General features: G+C 34.6%; 2 protein-coding genes across 2 annotated transcripts; both read right to left on the bottom strand.

Annotated features, from left to right (window-relative positions):
- Positions 1-473: 473 nt before the first annotated feature.
- LOC125677270 (uncharacterized) lies at positions 474-12,469 on the bottom strand. The gene is made up of 9 exons (XM_056145349.1): positions 11,947-12,469; positions 11,527-11,623; positions 11,131-11,209; positions 9,881-10,013; positions 6,613-8,637; positions 5,867-5,956; positions 3,369-3,464; positions 2,005-2,061; positions 474-1,887 (listed from the first exon to the last, which is right to left on the bottom strand). Exons 1-9 carry the CDS (start codon positions 12,335-12,337, stop codon positions 1,661-1,663), a joined length of 3,195 nt encoding a protein of 1,064 aa, XP_056001324.1. The 5' UTR covers positions 12,338-12,469; the 3' UTR covers positions 474-1,660.
- A 62-nt stretch (positions 12,470-12,531) lies between these two features.
- Positions 12,532-14,646, bottom strand: LOC130048771 (sperm protein associated with the nucleus on the X chromosome N2-like). Its single transcript, XM_056145822.1, has 3 exons — positions 14,642-14,646; positions 14,362-14,557; positions 12,532-13,117 (listed from the first exon to the last, which is right to left on the bottom strand). Exons 1-3 carry the CDS (start codon positions 14,644-14,646, stop codon positions 12,677-12,679), a joined length of 642 nt encoding a protein of 213 aa, XP_056001797.1. The 3' UTR covers positions 12,532-12,676.
- Positions 14,647-19,801: the final 5,155 nt, after the last annotated feature.

The following is a 19,801-nucleotide window of genomic DNA, read 5'->3' as shown; positions in this document are numbered from 1 at the left end:
CCTCACAATGCACTGTAAGTGTTTACTCTGTGTATACAAAAATCTCAATATGCATATTCAATGTTTCTAAATGTCCCTTCATTATGCAAGCATTACAACACACTTTCATTGTATGCTTCACGTATTAGACATTTCTCCATTTCCTATGTGTACCAATATAAACTTATGGAAAATTAATGCTTTCTTTTTTATTATTCATTCGCAGTGTAATAGTTTAGCATCGTTTCTTTTACCATAGCTTGTAGATGTATTTAAGTGACAATATCTGCTACTCTGACTAGTATGTACTATCAAATTAACTCATTTCTCAAATGTTATATATGTATACTTTCTATGCATATAAATGTACACATAGGACGCATTGTCTACAGCGCTACAGCATACATCAAAAGGACCCAGTGTTCAAAGATTCAATTCATTTTTACATTCCATGTAACATAACCTTCTTAAAAAATATGCATTAAAACAACTGATATAAGAATAAACTTTATTTTATTGTTTCTCAGTCCATGGCTATTTCAAAGTATTTTATCAGAGGTAAGCCGAAAAGCTTCACATTTCTAAAACATCAATGAACTAGAAACATGTCTATAGGACATGAATGTCCCACCCAATGTACATTTGTATTGTAAAATGAACAAAAAAATAATATCCTGCTTCTTTGGTCTGAGCTTATAGTAATATATGATGAAAGAAGGAATAACTTAATTGTTTAAAGTTCATCCTTTAAGTAAATGCAAAATGACGAATTGCAAGGTTAAGGTCAGACTTATATTAAATTGAATAATTCTCATGAGTATGTACCAGTGTATGAGTTTTAATAGAAATATCTGGAATACTTTTTTTGAAAATGAGCTAATTACAAATTAAGGAATAGTGAGGTAAAGGTCATACGGAAGGTCAAGGTAAAGAAAATTTTGATGCAGTTGGATAGCTCTTACTAATATATAATTTGAAGAAAAAAATCTTGATAACTAAGTTAAACACAAAATGAGTAACAGTGAACTCAAGACCAACAATTTTTGACACAGTTGAATAGCTCTTACCAATATGTATTAGTGTATGAGTTTTCCTAGAAATATCTTAAAGTTTCTTTGATACTGAACTAAATGCAAATTCAAGAAAAGTAAGGTTAAGACCAAAGGAAAGATAACATGCAATTGAATAACACTAACCAATATCTATCAGCATATGGAATTCAATAAAAGTATATTCTACAATTTCTTTGAAACTTAACTAAAGATAAAGTGTGACAAATGGACAGATGGATGAAAGATGGACAAACACATATTCATGGCAGATCTCTTCCAAGAGACCAGCTTGCAAGAAAGTTTTTCACGGGTTGCATCAAGTTGGCATTACCAATTAGTTCCGCGGGAATGAATATAATGAAGTTACAAAGGAAGTTTCCCCAATTTTGATCAAACTTGTACCAAAACACAATAGGCAAAATTTAAAAAATCAGTTTAAAAAACATTACAGAATAAGGACAGGAAGGGGGAAAATAGTTATGGTACAAGTGAAATGAAAATAAAGTAATATATCCAAGTTACATCATCTCTCTAAGTTACATCTTTTAAATCATCTGAGTTACATCTCTTACATCACCTATCCAGTTACATCTCTTTGAAGATATTTTTTGCATTCTTTGCAAAGAAATCTACACCTGTTTTGTCATTTTCTTCACTTGTCTTCTTTCAGATGTAATGATATTTTTTACAGCAAACTTTATTTGTTTCCAAGTGAACTTGGCTAAACATGTCTCTTGCCTAATAGCATTTAAGCAATCCAATTGGCCAGGTGTTTTTCCTAAAGAAATAGGCTTCTTAAACTTTCTCAATAGGGCAGCTTTCTCATCTTGTGTCCACTGATGCCGTGTATTTGGCACTGTACAAAAGAAAGAAATACTCTGTTACAATTGACTAATATTGAAAATATTTGCACACATTAAGGTAAGCTTTTACTCTCTGTGCATGTGATAATTGTTTAAAAATATTTACAAACCTCTTTTAGGTTTCCCTTTCATGTATTGGTCATCACTTCCTGGTTTCTTTGAGGAGCCTTAAAAAAAGAGCAAAAGTTTGTTTCATCTTTTCGTCAATAAATATATGTACACGTGTTTGCTCCTCCACCCTAGCTTTCTTGAGCAGAGGGTCAGTTAAGTTCATTTCTCAACAGGGATCAAAATTAACTGGGTTCACTACCAGTACATTTTAGCTAGTGGATTATTTTCCAAGTAGAAAAATTAAGATTTTACTATCATTTTTCAATTGATTGCTGTTTTACAGGAATTGAAGAAAACAAGCATGCCTCTATATCAAAATATATGAAAATAAAGTGCAATAATAATAAAAGGAAAGCCCTGGGTGATATGTTGCCCAATGCCATAGGCAGAGGGCGACATAACATTCAAGGGATTTCCAGTCATCAAGGGGTATGATATATAACATTTTTAAAGAACAAAACCAAAGAGGTTAATTCATTAAGACACTTATCATACATTATTTGACACACGAATGTAATGCAAAATTTGACCAAAGTGGAAAAGTTAGTTTTACAAATCATGACAATAATGATAATGTATGTTAACGCGGCTGTTGTTGATATTCAGAATTCAAACCGGCCAAAACTTTTATGGAAATTTTTGTACACACGGCCAGAAATACGTTTTTTGCTTCTTTAAAATCTAAATCATTTACACATCAACTTCTCTCCGTTTAAAGAAATGTTTCTGAAGATCATACCTTATGGAAATAATGCTTCTTTTTGCATAGATTTCCCCATCTGAATTATGCTATCCTCAATAAAATAGCTTGAGAATATCTTGCAGTTTTTCCCTTTGAGTATAAACGTAGAGTTTCTTCACAGAATGTTTTGTAAAATGGCCAAACTTGAGTTAATTAATTCCATAGTGTTTGCTAAAAACTTTCTCCTTTGTTAGATTATCCAAATCCTCTGAATAAAAATGCACAAATCGAAGAGTTTGAATTTAGCCGTTTACATTCATGTAGCAACCACAGTTTTGAATTTCAGAATTCATGCACATGAGGGATGATATAGTTGTTTTGGAGGGCATTATAACTGTTTCCCGGGTGATATAACTGTTTCATAGAGTCATTATAATCGTTTCCAGTGTGAAAAGGCAGTTTTCTGGGTATATGGTGAAAAATATCAAATTTGTGACATATCGCGAAAACTAATACAAAAATGTTATATATTGTTACTGCTAGACCTATCATTTTGTCTGTGAATTTTCCCTCAGATGGCTTCGACAATCTTAATGAAACTTCACAGAAATAAAAAACACCAATCTGCTTTGATTGTTAAGAAAATGAAATGTGGTTCATAAAAATCTTCTGTTTTCATACCTGTTTTTGTATTTTTCCCATGTTCCCTTTCTTTCTTAGCCATGCCATGTGCATTCTCATTGTCCTCTTCACTGTCAGATTCACTCTCTGCAGCTTCTAAAAATATAAATAAGCCCATGGATTTTAATGTAAAAACATAAAAAATTCCAGTCTAAACTTCAAAGATACAGATAATGCTTGAAAATGGTCTCTAAAAGCAGATTCAACAAAATACTACCAATAAATAAACCTACACAATTTCACTGCAGTGTATAGTGAAGTGACTTTTTGCATGCTTTCCAGAAGTAAAGATGTTTGGGGTATTTTTTCCCCTTCAAGTTAAAGTCATGTATGCAGAAATACAAGATTTATAAAGAGTGCATCATTTTTTGCCCCAACCAAAGGCCCAGAAAGAGGGAAAATGGCATGAAATGAACCATTTTGCTACCTGTTTCCTATCGATTCTGGTCCAGTACTATCAGATGATAATTATGTTCATACAAAATGTCAGACAGAAAAGGATTCCAAGAGATCAATGTAGTGACTCAGGTGACCTTAATATTAGCAAGAGGCCATTGGACTTTAACTGTCACCCAACTTTGCTTGGAACTCTAGGCTCTGGATTCATGTCACCAAAACTAGTTTGCTGAGGACCTTATGATCATTATAATATTCATGCAGCTCATTCATACAAAAGTTGAAGGGTAAAGAACATAAGAGTACACAGTGTAATAAACTTTAAATAGGTCCATGGGCCACATCGCTCACCTTAGTCACCTTGGCCCATATCTGAAGACTTTCAATATATATTTGCATGTAAAACCTTAGTCCCTATTGTAGCCCCAACCTACCTCTGGAGGCCATGAATTCTACAAACTTGAATCTGCACTATGTCAGAAAGCTTTCATGTAAACGTCAACTTCTTTTGGCCCAATGGTTCTTGAGAAGAAGATTTTTAAAGATTTTCCCTATATATTTGTATGCAAAACTTTCATCCCCTATAATAACCCCAACCTACCCCTGGGAGCCATACTTTGAACAAACTTGAATCTGCACTATGTCAGGAAGTTTTCATGTAAATCTCAACTCTTCTAGTTCATTGGTTCTTAAGAAGAATATTTTTAAAGATTTTCCCTATATTTGTATGTAAAACTTTGATCCCACCTTGTGGTCCCATCCTACCCCCGGGGACCATGATTTGAACAAACTTGAATCTGCACTATGTCAGAAACCTTTCATGTAAATATCAGCTTTTCTGGCTCAGTGGTTCTTTAGAAGGGGATTTTTAAAGGTTTTCCCTATATATTTGTATGCAAAACTTTGATTTCCCCTTGTGGCCCCATCCTACCCCCGGGAGGCCATGATTTTAACAAATTTGAATGTACACTATGTCAGAAAGCTTTCATGTAAATATCGGCTTTTCTGGCTCAGTGGTTCTTGAGAAGAAGATTCTTAAAGATTTTTCCTATATATTTCTATGTAAAACTTTGATCCTTTATTGTGGCCCCATCCAACTCCCAGGGGCATGATTTTAACAAACTTGAATCTGCACTATGTCAGGATACTTTCATGTAAATTTCAGTTTTTCTGGCCCATTGGTTCTTGAGAAGAAGATTTTTAAATGACCCACCCTATTTTTGTGATTATCTCCCCGTTGAAAGGGACATGGCCCTTCATTTGAAGAAACTTGAAAGCCCTTCACCCAAGGATGCGTTTGGCCAAGTTCGGTTGAAATTGGCCCAGTGGTTCTGGAGAAGAAGTCGGAAATGTAAAAAGTTTACAGACAGACGACGGACAACAGGCGATCAGAAAAGCTCACTTGAGTTTTCAGCTCAGGTGAGCTAAAACAATGACCAATTCAGTCCAACACAGGGCCTGAATACAAGAGGACAAACTCAAACAAACTTGAATCTACACTATGCTGGGATGCTTTCTTTAAAGTTTCATGTTTTTGGTCCAGTGGTTCTTTAGAAGATTTTTTGAAGATGCCACCAAATTTTCACGAATTCTTACATGTAATTATTTTCCAATAAAATTAAAGAAATTTGAATCCCTTTTGCCCCATGTGTGAAGTTTGATTGAAATGGCTCTGACAGTGGTTCCGGAGAAAATGCAATTTTGAAAAATTTACGACAATAACAGACAAATCAGCTCACTTGAACCTTTGGCTCATGCTGAAAAACATCTTCATAATACATGCACTGTACTTTAAAAGGAGGCCATATATATCATCTGTGCGTTACTTTCCAAATTTGAAAAACTGCTTGCATAAAATGCATACTACAGTGTGCGACATCACAAATGTCCTGTTCTGAACACAGTACACTGTGTAAAGTAGTCATTTCCCCCCTTCATATTTGACACTTTTATTTGGTCAATTATGAAATTTTTTGAAGACAGAATATGTGTGCATAGCAGTTCTTTTTCATTACAATATATTTTTGGCTGAAAGCCAAAGTTTACAAATGGTTTTAAAGTACTGCATGTAACTTTTGTTTAATTTTTCTTTTTTTTTTCACCTTTTGGAGGATTCAGCTTCCTCATTTTTCCTCTGTGACAATTGTCTTCATCACTTTCCTCTCCACTACTGCTCATATCCTCTTCACCTTCTTCATTGCCAAGTTTAATGTCTTCAATAAAAAAAATGATATGAAAATAATTGACAATGAAGATTACCATGGATCAAGAGATGTATACAGAATAATCCCCACCTCAGGCAGAGTTATTTATAATATAAATCAAGACCTGTCACATTGTTTAAACTACATCTATATATATAACTATGCACTCAGTGTGTCTCCTACAGTCTTGATAACAAAGATTTTAAAGATAGCATACTCTTCAACTATGCATATATTACACCTTATCATAAGGAATTTCACATTTATGTTGAGGCACACTTGCTTGTTGTAAATATGCACTTTGTGTCAAATAGTGAAGACGATTTTGAAATAAGAAATTTTGTCTCTGCAACCCACAAGTTCCTCAGGAGAGGGCTTCAAAAGCAGCAGTTCAGCCCTCTACCCATATGAGGTTTAAATCATTTTTGATTGAAAATGACCTGTTAGTTTCATGGAAGAGGTTGAAAATTCACAACTGGGTAATCTTAAAACTTCCAAATATATGACTATATAACTTTTCATATTTTGATGTGACCAATATTGACCACAATGGTCTATAATTTGAAAACCTAGCTCTGACATTATCAATTAGGCCTATATACACAAATAATTAAAGCAATTTTGTTTTAGAATAACAAAAATACCTTCACAGGCAATTTGGTCCAAAGATTTTCCACTGTATCTTGAAATTTCTCCGTTGTCAAAAGCAGTCAGAATTGTTCCCATTCTTGCAATCTGTAATGTATCGCTTGGGAGCCTGTAAAATGATGTGTGCACCCTAATGTCATGTCCAAGGAAACCTGCCATGATTTCAATGTCACTTTTCTCTAAATTTAAAATTTGTGATACTGTAGCAACGTGTTTCCTCAGCTTTGTACTAGTCAAATTCCGAGTGTTTTTAACCCCACTTTCTTCAGCAAACTTTCGAAGACAATCTGAGCTTCGGATTGGGTTAAGGGAACTGAAGCCTGACCTGGCAAAGACATAAGGATTGCTTTTACTTACTCCAGCCTGTTCCCTGGTTTCATTTAGCAAAACTATGCTCCTCTCTAGTGCTGGTGTTATTAAGATTGGGACCATACGTCCTCTTTTTCCACGAATTTCAACTCTTGAAAAGGTTTTACAGAGGATTCTTTCAAGTGGTTTTAAGGAATCTTCAATTTCTTTTAGTGAGTCACTCTTTGACCTTTTTTCACAGAAAGACGCAAGTGTCATTCTCTCTGACTCTCCACCTCTGCGTCTGTTAAACATCACAAGTCTGGCCAATGTCACTTGATTCAGCTCATCCCATACAGATTTCTTCACTGATTTTTGTAGCTGAATAACAAGCTCTTCAGTTTTTTCCTTCAGAAGAGTTTGCATTTTTTGGATGTCTTCTGCGAGAGGTAACCCATGACCTTTGTTCAATTTGTTTGATGCCAACGTCTGAAATGCACTGCTTGAGACTGAATCAGTCCATTCGTTTTCACACAGAGTGAAAAATCCCTCTGCGTCTTTGGTTGAATCTCCATTTCCTTGAATCAGGGCTAAGGAATTTTTGATTTTTGCACATTTTTTAAGAGAATGTCCCAACTTCAGTGCTAAGGATGGATTATTGTATGAATTTGAGTTTTCTTGAAAGCCACATAATGTTTTTGTACATTTTACCACAGCAGGGTACTTCTTTGGATGGATTGCATCATCTAGAGAATTAATATCTTTGTCAGTTTCTCTAAGTAAAATCAGTAATCTTCCAAGTTCTCTCATCTTTTGACTTACATATGTATAGAGGTGAGTCAAGTGTCCATGTTTCTGATAAAGTGTTTCCCCAACTCTCACAATAATAGGATCATTCCTGGCTGCTATACTAATTTCATCAGCAGACATTCGGCTTAATACCTTTTCTCTTAGGCCTTCGCTAACATCTGTGCTAGTTGGAAGAAGCAGCATGGATTGTGATGATACTTTTCTGTATTTTTCTTTTCTTTCAGGAGCAAACGGACAATTTTTGGTGTGTCGCCATAAAGAAGATTTAAGGAAAAATCCCAAACAATATTGACAAGGCAGAAATTGGTCTGCAGAAGTTTCATTCCAATTTCTAGTAAAAGTTACTAAAGTTCCATGGCGTGTTCTTAACACTTCATAATTGTGTTGAAAATCACCACTGTTTCTCAGCTTCATTAGGGCAAGTTTTCTATTGGTGGACTTTAAAGGATGAGATTTGATATGTTGCACATCTGTTTCATTTGAATGTACTCCCAAATAATGTTTAGTTATATTGGTGAATCCTTTTTCGCAGTACACACAATAATGTACCTTGTCCCAAACACGAATCCCATCCTGATTCCCAGATTGCTGAACTTCCACATCTTTAACGGTACTTGAAATGATGTCATTCTTGATTACAAAATCTGTAGCTCTTTGCTTTTGGTGCTTTGATGCTGAATTTAAAGCCATAAGCTCTGATGTTGAACTAACTGTTTCCTCCTGGTCCAAAAATTGGAGTGGTCCTTGATAAGGAATAACATCCGAACCTGAATCTGAAACAAGTTCAACTTCTTCCTCAATTATTTCATCACAACTGTCTTCTGAAGTCACATTGTCTGCATCCTCTGACATTTCATAGTCTGGGTCAAAAGGATCAGAATGTTCAGACGAGTCCTCAAAAAGATCCGAGTGACTATTGCAACCTAAATAAACCATAAAATGGATTTAAAATAATGTTTCAAATTTAGCAAGAAATATCTCTGAAATTTATATGACTTCATTTTTCAACTGTTCCTCTATACTCTCTGTATTTTTTTTGCAAGTTCAATAACAATGTTGAAGAGATCATTTGAATTATTAAGTCAAAATATTATTACAATGAAAGTGTATTTGAACATGTTGCATACAAAAAACATTTAATTCCTCGGGTATTTATAGCTCACTATGCACTATAAGTGTTTACCATACATGTGTTAACATTAAATAGTTCACTATGCAACATCTGTATTTATACATGTGTTAACATTAAATACCTCACTATGCAACATTAGTGTTTACCATACATGTGTTAACATTAAATACCTCACTATGCAACATCTGTGTTTACCATACATGTGTTAACATTAAATACCTCACTATGCAACATCTGTGTTTACCATACATGTGTTAACATTAAATACCTCACTATGCAACATTCGCATTTAATGCATACATCATACCTCACCATGCAACATCCATGTTTACCATGTGTAAATAACTCTATTACCATTTATCATGTGTTAATACAGAAGTATGTGTCCCTCAACATGCACTTTTAGTATTTACTATATATATTTGTAAATACCTAATTTTATTTGTAAACATGCTATCTTACAAAGCACCATTAGTGTTTATGTGTAAATAAGTACATTGAATGCACGCATGCAACCGGAGCCATAAATAACAAGGGGTTTGCAACTTTTTGAAATTTTGTGACTTATTGCATGTCCTATTGTTTACTTTTTTTCAAATCTTGCATCGTTTAAATCACATAAATCTTTAAAATTAGGCTATTGAAGTAGAACCTCTTTATTAATATAAACAAACTATTTAAAATGTTGTATTTCTGTAAGTTTTTTTATTTAATATTGTAACAACAAAAAAGGAGTAATCAGAAATACCAACAGGTGAGTCGTGGTCAGTCATATATCCGAGATTTCACTAACTCCCAATCATTGACCTCTTTGATTTGCCTAGTTGCTTCTTATAATCAATATAAAGGTTCAAAACTTGAACTGTAAATGGTAGGTGTTTCTGGTGACTTAAATATAAGTTTCATAGAGTCTATGGAACACACATTACTAATCCATCAAACTAAGATAACTATATTGTACAACGTCCAATCTAAAAATATTTCGAAGTTTCATAATCATGTTTTTGACAAGTATCAAATAACAATGTACTTACTTTTCTTATGATTGAATAAAAATTTCCTGCCACCAATGACCAACATATCTCCATCATTCAATTCTTTGCCAATTTCAATTGGTTTTCCATTGAGAATGACAGGAAACTTTTTACTAAAATTTGTTACGGAAGCCTGAAAAATTGGAAATGTGGATAATCAAAGAAAGGATCATATAAAGCATTTGTTGTACAAACAGGATGAGGAATTTATAAAAGTAGAAAAATAAATATTATTTTAGAAATACATTTTAGTAAAATTGTAGGGGAAAATCAAAGTAAGACTTAAAGAACTTTAGAGATACTGTTTAAAGAGTACTGCTAAAAATGTTGATCAGGTTTATTACAAATGTACATGTAAGTCAAATTAGACTACTAAAGAAAAATATATGTAAGCTAGATCATCTCAAAGGGCCCCACTTTTTTTGTAAGGGTCATTGGGATGAAAAGGACTTGGTATATAGGAATGTATTAAGAACATGACCTCAACTCCTGACTTATATTTTACCCATGGGCACTTTTTGGATGACATATGAGCCAGTACGAAAATACGCCAGAGGCAGTTCAGTACTTACAGGAAGAAGAAGAAGAAGATAGGACCACAGGGAGAAAAATATGCTCATGACAAGGATTTTAAACAGAGATCTGCTTTAACCCTTGACTCTGTGAAATTAGTTCAAGGTCAATGCAAACGCATAACCATCAAGCACTCTGGATTAAATATGAGTCAGATTGGGCCAATGGGAGAAAGCATAAACCTCATAAAGATTTACAGAATTTTTTTAACCTTGACCTTTGATCTTAAATGAATTGGTTTAATATTAATACACCCTTAAACCCAGAGATAATCTGTGGGTGAAGTTTTGGCAAAGACTGGACCAAGGGGAGAGAAAATATGTTTTATACAAGGATTTTACAGTGACATTTTTCATACATTGACCTTTGATCCATAGAATTGGTTAAAGGGCACTAAAAATCTTCCCAAAAGCACTCTTATGTGTGAAGGATAAGAAAGATTGGGTCAAGGAGAGAAAAAATATGCTCTGGACAAGGATTCAACACAAAAGTTGTTTATGACTTTGACCCATGATCCATAAAATTGGTTCAAAGTCACAGCACACTCTACTCATGGACACTCTATGAGTGAAGTTTGCTCCACACAAATTAAATTAGAAAAATAGACGGAAAGACCAATCACTACAAGGCACACACCGAGTGGAGATCTAATGATTTACATATAGATAGTACGTTACCTTGAATCTGTCAACTGCAACAACTGCATGAATATTGTCAACATTTGTTAGGGACACTTTTATATTACACTCTCTTCCACTACAAATCAATAAAAAGAGTATTAAATCTAAAATATTAAAAATATAAGTTTAGTCACATTGTTTTTAAGTCAATAATCATGAATTCTTAATGTATATTACAAATATTCACATTACTGCAAGTATACTCCTATTTATTAAATGAAATTGCATGATAGATTGATGTACTATCCCACACATTTTCTTTCCAGAAAATGTTGGGTTAGAAAAGTTTTACTGTGAAAAAATTCTAGCAATTGTAAAAAAATTTGTGTGGTAAAATCTCCAAATATAACACACACAAAAATTAAAAATTCATTTTATATTACTTAATTATACCTTCCAATGACACATTCCTCTTCATTCATATGGTAAATGGCTCCTAAACTATCATCCTTCTTGATCACCGTTATTTTTGCAAGACACATCCCAACATCTATCAACCAAAGTTGAGAATAAATTTCAGAAAAGAACTATATTTACAAAGCAATTCTCAATTCATGTAATAATGTAGAATTCACTGGTCAACACTGGAAAATTGGACTCGCCATTTGGGTGACCATGACAGAAATTTAAATTGTCAAAATTAATTTCAGTTTGCCCCCAAAAAGAAAAAAACTTTTAATATTCATATGTTTATATTTTTATGCAAAATATAAGCCTTTTTAATAAGTTATTTCATTGTCAATGTTTCTATCATAATTTTGCATTTCCAAGAGCAAATACAGATATACACTGTACACATATATATTTATATACCTTCTAAGCGTGAATCTTTGGTGGTGGCTCCTCGTGTAGAGTCTGACTTTTTAGTGGTGGTTCCTCGCATAGAGTCTGAGTCTAAATCTTTGGTTGTGGCTCCTCGCATAGAATCTGAGTCTAAATCTTTGGTGGTGGCTCCTTGCACAGAGTCTGAGTCTAAATCTTTGGTGGTGGATCCTTGCATAGAGTCTGAGTCTAAATCTTTGGTGGTGGCTCCTCGTGTAGAGTCTGAATCTTTGGTGGTGGCTCCTCGTGGATAGTCTGAATCTTTGGTGGTGGCTCCTCGCGGAGAGTCTGAATCTTTGGTGGTGGCTCCTCGTGGATAGTCTGAATCTTTGGTGATGGCTCCTCGTGGAGAGTCTGAATCTTTGGTGGTGGCCCCTCGCATAGAGTCTGAATGTGAACCTTTGGTAGTGGCTCCTTGCGGAGAGTCTGAATCTTTGGTGGTGCATCCTCCTGTAGAGTCTGAATCTTTGGTAGTGGCTCCTTGTGCAGAGTCTTGGTTTGAATCTTTGATGGTGGCTCCTTGTGCAGAGTCTGAGTGTGGATCTTTGGTGGTGGATCTTTGTGTAGAGTCTGAGTGTGAATCTTTGGTGGTGGCTCCTTGTGTAGAGTCTGAGTGTGAATCTTTGGTGGTGGCTCCTTGTGTAGAGTCTGAATCTTTGGTGGTGGCTCCTTGTGTAGAGTCTGAGTGTGAATCTTTGGTGGTGGCTCCTTGTGTAAAGTCTTAGTGTGAATCTTTGGTGGTGGCTCCTTGTGTAGAGTCTGAGTGTGGATCTTTGGTGTTGGCTCCTTGTGTAGAGTCTGAGTGTGGATCTTTGGTGGTGGCTCCTCGTGTAGAGTCTTGGCGTGAATCTTTGATGGTGGCTCCTTGTGTAGAGTCTGAGTGTGAATCTTTGGTGCTGGCTTCTTGTGTAGAGTCTGAGTGTGAATCTTTGGTGGTGGATCCTCGCGTAGAGTGTGAATGTGAATATTTGGTGGTGGATCCTCCCATAGAGTCTGAATCTTTGGTGGTGACTCCTCGCGGAGAGCCTGAATGTGAACCTTTGGTGGTGGATCCTCTTGGAGAGTCTAAATCTTTGGTGGTGGCTCCTCGTGTAGAGTGTGAATCTTTGTTGGTGGATCCTTGCTTAGAGTCTTTGTCTCCACCTATTTTGCATCTTTGGCGCTAAACAATATTTCAAAAAATCATTAACAGCATTCACAAATGTTATGAATTACTGTCTATAGAAGTGTTTTTATTCTTTTAGTACCTTCAGTGGAATTAAGTCCTACTTAATTAAATACATTTCTAAATGTCAACACATACATTGTAAATATAAAGCAGTTAAAGAAGAAAAGACACTTATTCAAATTTGCATTGGATGACAGAAAACTTTATCACTTAATTCATATTATACATGCTAAATATATTTTTCACTCTATCCCGAGTTAAAGCTACAAACATGCATCATTCTTTGTAAGGCCCAAAAACATATATTGGTTTCCACTTTCCCGACCGACCCTAAAAATTTCTGCCGACCCCAACATATTTTCCCCCCATTCTCACAGATTTAGCAAATGTCATCACTACAACTAGAGTATATTTATTAACTTATTAAGTTATCTATTACGCACATACTTCCAAAACACCAGAACAGTTTTCGTATACAGTACAGTGGAAGAACTGTTTTGATTTATCATATAACTTTTATTTGATTACTAAATTATACATTTCATGCATAGTAGAATACTGAATCATTAAAAAATAATTCAACCTATAAAATCGAGAGAGAAAAAAACCCCAACAACACACTACCTACATGTACCTACCAACCCTTGATAATATTGAGATGAAAGTGGAAACTAACATATATTTCTTCTTGCCTAATAAATGCACAAATCTGAATACTACATGTATAATATTCATTTAATGTTAATCTGACCTCAATAACAGGGCTAAAAAAAACTTTGGGACAAAGTCGTCAAATGACTCCTTATTTTAAATTTAACAGGCCATTCTCAGATCAAGGTCACCAATAGTAAAACTTTTGATTTCCTTACAATATTTGCAAAGTTCCTTGATAACAAATGCAGTCAAAAACACAGACATGACATGTTATTTTGATTAGTCCACATCTTGACTATTTTGACTGAAGTTAAGTGTTTGATCCCATTAAAAAAAAAAACTAGCCTGGTTACACATTTACGGTTGCAGAATACCGATCAGATCCTAATTTAACTTGCAAAATCTTGATTTAAGTCATAAACTGCCAGTTGATAGCTCAAAAATTTTAGCCCTATGTGAACATTTACAAATTAGTAAAGTACCAGATGGATAGATAGGCAAACATTATGATAATAAAACGATTCCTTTATAAACCCAAAATTCTTTCAAGAGTTAAATAATGGAAAACAAAAAGTTTCAAATACCGTTTTAGAGGTTCTCCAACTATAAATTCCTGGACAATAGTTATATCGTAGTTCTTCCCCAGTGTTTATGTCTCTGACAGCAACAAAATATACATGGGGTTTACCATCTTCTTCAATTATCGTTGCTTTACAATTTGGTTTTTTGTGCTCATCATTTAGTAATCTTCCAAATGATCTGTTTTCTGTAGCATCAATGCTGTTTTAATGAAAAATAAGTCAATAAAATGACTGTAATTATAAAAATTATGCATCAACATACATGTATCATAAAACACACAACCTCATCACCAACATTAATTTTCACAATGAAATAAACAAATCTGGCTAAAAGCATACTTTTTGAAGAAACGGCCACAAGTTATATCCAAATTTTAAAAAATTAAAATATTGAAATTAAAGCATTAAATGATACATAAAATGGCTGTTCAGTGGATTAAAAGCATGAAAGATATGATCAAGATAGTTATAGAATCTAAAAAGCAGTTCACTTTGATCTACTTTAGGTCATGATACTATCCACACCCTCAACCCAGATGAGGTTCAATGCCTTAGCATGCTTACACAGGCATATGAATTTTCCTCAACATTCATTGGTCCAAGGACTAATCAAGCTTTTTAAATCTACTAGTCCATAACATTAAATCACTAATCCAGTGGCAAATAAAAACAAAACTGAAACAATGTTTGTTGTTTACTCATCAACTCATGGCTTCTTTTGTATCATGTTGTCAAATTGATGCTATCAAACTAAAAATAGTATCATAACACATAAAACATATCAAAATGTTATGGTGATGCGACAACAATTTCAAAAGCTACCTTATGCTGTATTGATTTGGAAAAAACAACATTTTGGGAATTATTCAATATGAATAAATATGTATATATATGTATAACTACGATCAAAAAACCTAATGTAAAAAAGTGAAACGTATAATACTTTAGACGGTCCATGCGGTTTTAATCACATTCATTTACATATTTGGATTTGTATGCTATTTTTTCTTATAACAAATAATTAAATGACTCCGCATCAAAATAGTAAAGTTCAAAACCGGACACTGAGACATCAGACATTTCGATCCGGTGTAAAAAAAAATGATGCATCGGACCTCAGGCACTGTACATCGGTCAGGTCCGACGTCTTTCGCATAGACTGCCCCTTGTAAAGACATAAAAAAGCTATAGAATGGCATCTAGCCTCTATACTTACCAAAATTGCTTTCTTTTAAAGTGTAATTGAAAAACATATGTGTCATCTTCAGAATCAAAATCTCCTTCGATGAGTTCTCCCCTATATTCTAGTAGTATCTCCCCTTCAATAATTTTTTTTTTTGGCAAATACACCTTGCCCTCACAAAACAAAAATACATGTATTTAAATAGCGAGTATTCTTTTTGAACATATGATATGTGTGCCCTCTCTAGATCCTAGCACTATAATTCATAAATGAAAAATCTTGGATAATCAAAGAAGTTGCTTAATACAAATACCTATTTCTTCATTAATGAATTTTGCTTCAAAATTCTCCTTTTCATCAGACTCTCTTTGTTCAGAGTTAAGCAGCAATGATTCTTCAACTTTTCTTTTCCGGATTTTCCTTTTTGCATTCATTTCAGAAATCTGATAATGATAAGAAACAATCAATTTCTAGTTAGTGATTACTCTATGTTATTTCTCCAGTTTAAAGGGTAATTCATCACGTTTAAATCCTTTTGTTGGGACATGTAGATCCTCATATAAGATTAAGCCAAAGATCGAAAAATCCTTCCACCGCTATGTAAAACTTTAATACGGTACCAATTTTGATGCACCAGATGCGCATTTCGACAAACAATGTCTCTTCAGTGATTCTCAAGCTGAAATTTTGGAAATTCGAAATAATAAATTTTGAAGAGCTAAGAGGAAAAGTAGAGTGTCACAAAAAATGGAGCCAAATTCGTCTAAGGATCAGAGTTATGCATAAGGGAGATATCATCCTTAATTTTGAAATGAATTTCTGAATTTTATCCCAGCAATTAAGGAGGTGTGCTACACCAGAGAAATTTGATGTAGATGAAAAGTGGAGGATATGTACAAAAATATTTTGAAGTTGAAAATTTTCAAATTTACTTTATTTTCTCAAAAAATACAGTTTTAGTAGAAGGTAATCTGAAAAAAATTTAAAACCCCTGCTGCACTCGAACCTGCGACCTACAGGTCAGCAGTCAGTATTCTAACCTACTGAGCTACTCGTCTAGGTATTTAAATGGAAAAGGAAAAGTCAAATATTGCTGATATCGATTTTTTCATCCATGTTTTTAAAGGAAGTCAGCCATTATGACGATGTAGAGTACTACCTTAAACATACATCCGCAGGGATCGAAATTAACTTTTTTCACTACTAGCAAATTTTAGCTTGTGGATTATTTTCCAACTAGCAAAATAGAGCTTTTACTAGCATTTTGCAATCGATTGCTATTTTAAAGGAATTTAAGAAAACAAGCATGTATCTATATCAAAATATAGGGCACTTTTTAAAAATCTTCTTTAAAGTGCAATAATAAAAATAATATTGAGAATTCTTTCATTTAAATTTTAATGAGTTATCAGACAACATACATGTATCATTGGTGTATGATGAGGGTCATAGGGTACACATGTGCGGCGAACTCGTTGTCCAGAGATCTACCACCTATTTACAACATCATGTGGTTTGAAATCTTGAAGACTGCGTCAATTCTAACTATATCTTCAAAACTTTTGGAAATTTCACCTAAAAAATTCTAATTTTAAAAAAATCGCGAACTCTAAGTGTTTCGCTATAGACTACAGGACACTGCGTGAAGCATGACACTAACACTTTCATGTGTTGTTTAATGTAAACACAGACGAGATCAACATGCTTGCTATTTAAATCAGACGTCTCTGAGGCGCCCAAAGTGTGCATGAAGTAGGCCATCTTCGACATCACTGACTGAGATGACCTTGGCCTTAGTTATTTATTCGATCAACGTTTACTTTTTCAATACTTGTATATTCATTCTGTAAAGCATTTCTATGCACAAGACAAAATTATTGTAAAGTTCAAAGTACAGCCAATAAACCAAGGATATCTTGAAAAAAAGATCGGGGTTTTTTTTACTCGCAAAAAGCTGCGATCACTTGTGATTTTTCACTCGCTATGTCAATTTTTAACTCGCATTTAGCGAGTATTTCCCCTTAATTTCGTTGCCTGATCCGTATTTTCAGGCTAGTAACAAAGTACTGAGCTACTGGGCCGTATATAAATATATAAATACACTGTCTTTATATGTAGCGGCCAGCCGGTTTCGATCGCCAGTGGCCAGATAGTTCAGTTGGTAGAGCACTTGACTAGAGAATTCAGGTGAACCAGACTCGAATCCCGGTCTGGTCCGTTGCATTTTCTCCCTTCCTGTTTTTGGTGCTGTTGACCACCCCTGGACTTGCAGGTGAAAGTCCTGCCAGAGGGAAAAGAATCTGCGCTGTGCCGTGTATTTGAGGACAAAGACAATTTAAGGAGGGAGGAATATAGCGGTCATCTATATAGAGGGGCAGGATTTTTTAATCGTTGGCTTTATTGAGCAACTTATTCAGGTCCAGCCCAAAGACTATTTCTACCTACGTAGCTACTTATGGCTACCAAGGTATTTAAACCTACTCTAGGTAGCTATTTTTACCTACTTTTTCCTTTACTTGCATTTTGTGGCCAAACGCAGGAACGGCGCAATATTGTGTGTACCAAATTTCTTGATTCACTTACAATGACGATGAATACCATAAAAATATTGGGCAAAATATGATTACTTTCTAACCTTTCAAATTTGCATCAATAATTCCACCCAGTTCCATTTTCTAGGAGCTAATTAAGATCAAAGCTACGTGATAAGAAGTCTAGAATGTCTTACAAATCTTTATTATTTTAATTTTAAAGTTTACCTTCATGCATTTTTACATTAAAGGTTTTTGGGGCGATTTTTCATGCATTTCCCCAACCTTCTCCACCCTCGTAAAGTATTCAGATTTACACTTGAATTTTGCCGTGCACATGCACTTGATACAAAAAACGACTGACCTGTTTAAAATCATTATTTATTTATATTTTTAAAAACAGGTAAAAGTAGGTTGAAGTAGCTACTTTAAGTAGGTTTAAATACCTAGGTAGCTATTAATAGCCACGTAGGTAGAAATAGTCAAGAAACTTGCTTTTGATTACGATGAAATTCTCGCCACGCTGTCACATGCTACACGGTCAGTAAAAGTGGAAATAGGATACAGTTAATTATCGTAAATCGAAAAGGTTTAAATACAAGATACACCACCCCTGGACTAATCTCAGCGAGATTCGTCGAGGCTGGATATTTGGACTGACGCCTCTTCCGAATCTCAGACCAGTGTCACATAAAGTGATTCGGGAAATCTTGCCTGAACTTCGGCCGCTTGTTGCGATTAAAATGGGTTAAATTGAATTTCTTGCCCGCTTCAACTTTTCGCCTCAGACATCCTATTAACTCCCTATCACAATGAAACATGCATTTCTTACCTTTACAAGGTGTAAATCCCACAGTAATTCAAGTTGGCTATTTTCGAAGCCATTGCAAACGGCCACCATTTCATATTTTACCTTCTCAACACTGAAGAGTTCCGATATACTACTTCATGACAATTTGTACTATGATTGAAAATACAGAACTTACTGGTTGACAATTACTTTGTACAAAGCATTTAAGCATAAAAATTAAAAGCAATAAAAAGAAAACTGTGTAATATTTAATCAATCTATTAGAAGGCGTCCTAAACTATCGGAACTCTTCAGTGTTGAGAAGGTAAAATATGAAATGGTGGCCGTTTGCAATGGCTTCGAAAATAGCCAACTTGAATTACTGTGGGATTTACACCTTGTAAAGGTAAGAAATGCATGTTTCATTGTGATAGGGAGTTAATAGGATGTCTGAGGCGAAAAGTTGAAGCGGGCAAGAAATTCAATTTAACCCATTTTAATCGCAACAAGCGGCCGAAGTTCAGGCAAGATTTCCCGAATCACTTTATGTGACACTGGTCTGAGATTCGGAAGAGGCGTCAGTCCAAATATCCAGCCTCGACGAATCTCGCTGAGATTACCCCTCACTATCAAACTTCCGTTATATAAGCCGTCTCCTGCAAAGAACGATAACTCGTGCGTAGGGGCAATAACCTTTACCGTATTTCCGGTTGCAAGAACGTCGAGCCCTACTTTCGCTATAGCCGCGCGATATTCTCAATTTTATTCTCTCGATCCCTCTACAGACAAGGTAAGCTGTATTTGACGATTATTTTAAAACTTATTGATGATATATTAGTTTTAAAGGAGATTGTGTAATACAGTGTCACAAATTATATGTGTAATAATGTGCAAGAATTCATGAAAATGAACATGCATAGATGTAGCTGTATCTAGTCT

The sequence above is a fragment of the Ostrea edulis genome, chromosome 7 (genome assembly GCF_947568905.1).
Source record: "Ostrea edulis chromosome 7, xbOstEdul1.1, whole genome shotgun sequence".
NCBI classification, from domain to species: domain Eukaryota; kingdom Metazoa; phylum Mollusca; class Bivalvia; order Ostreida; family Ostreidae; genus Ostrea; species Ostrea edulis.
This window is presented reverse-complemented; position numbering and strand designations above follow the sequence as displayed.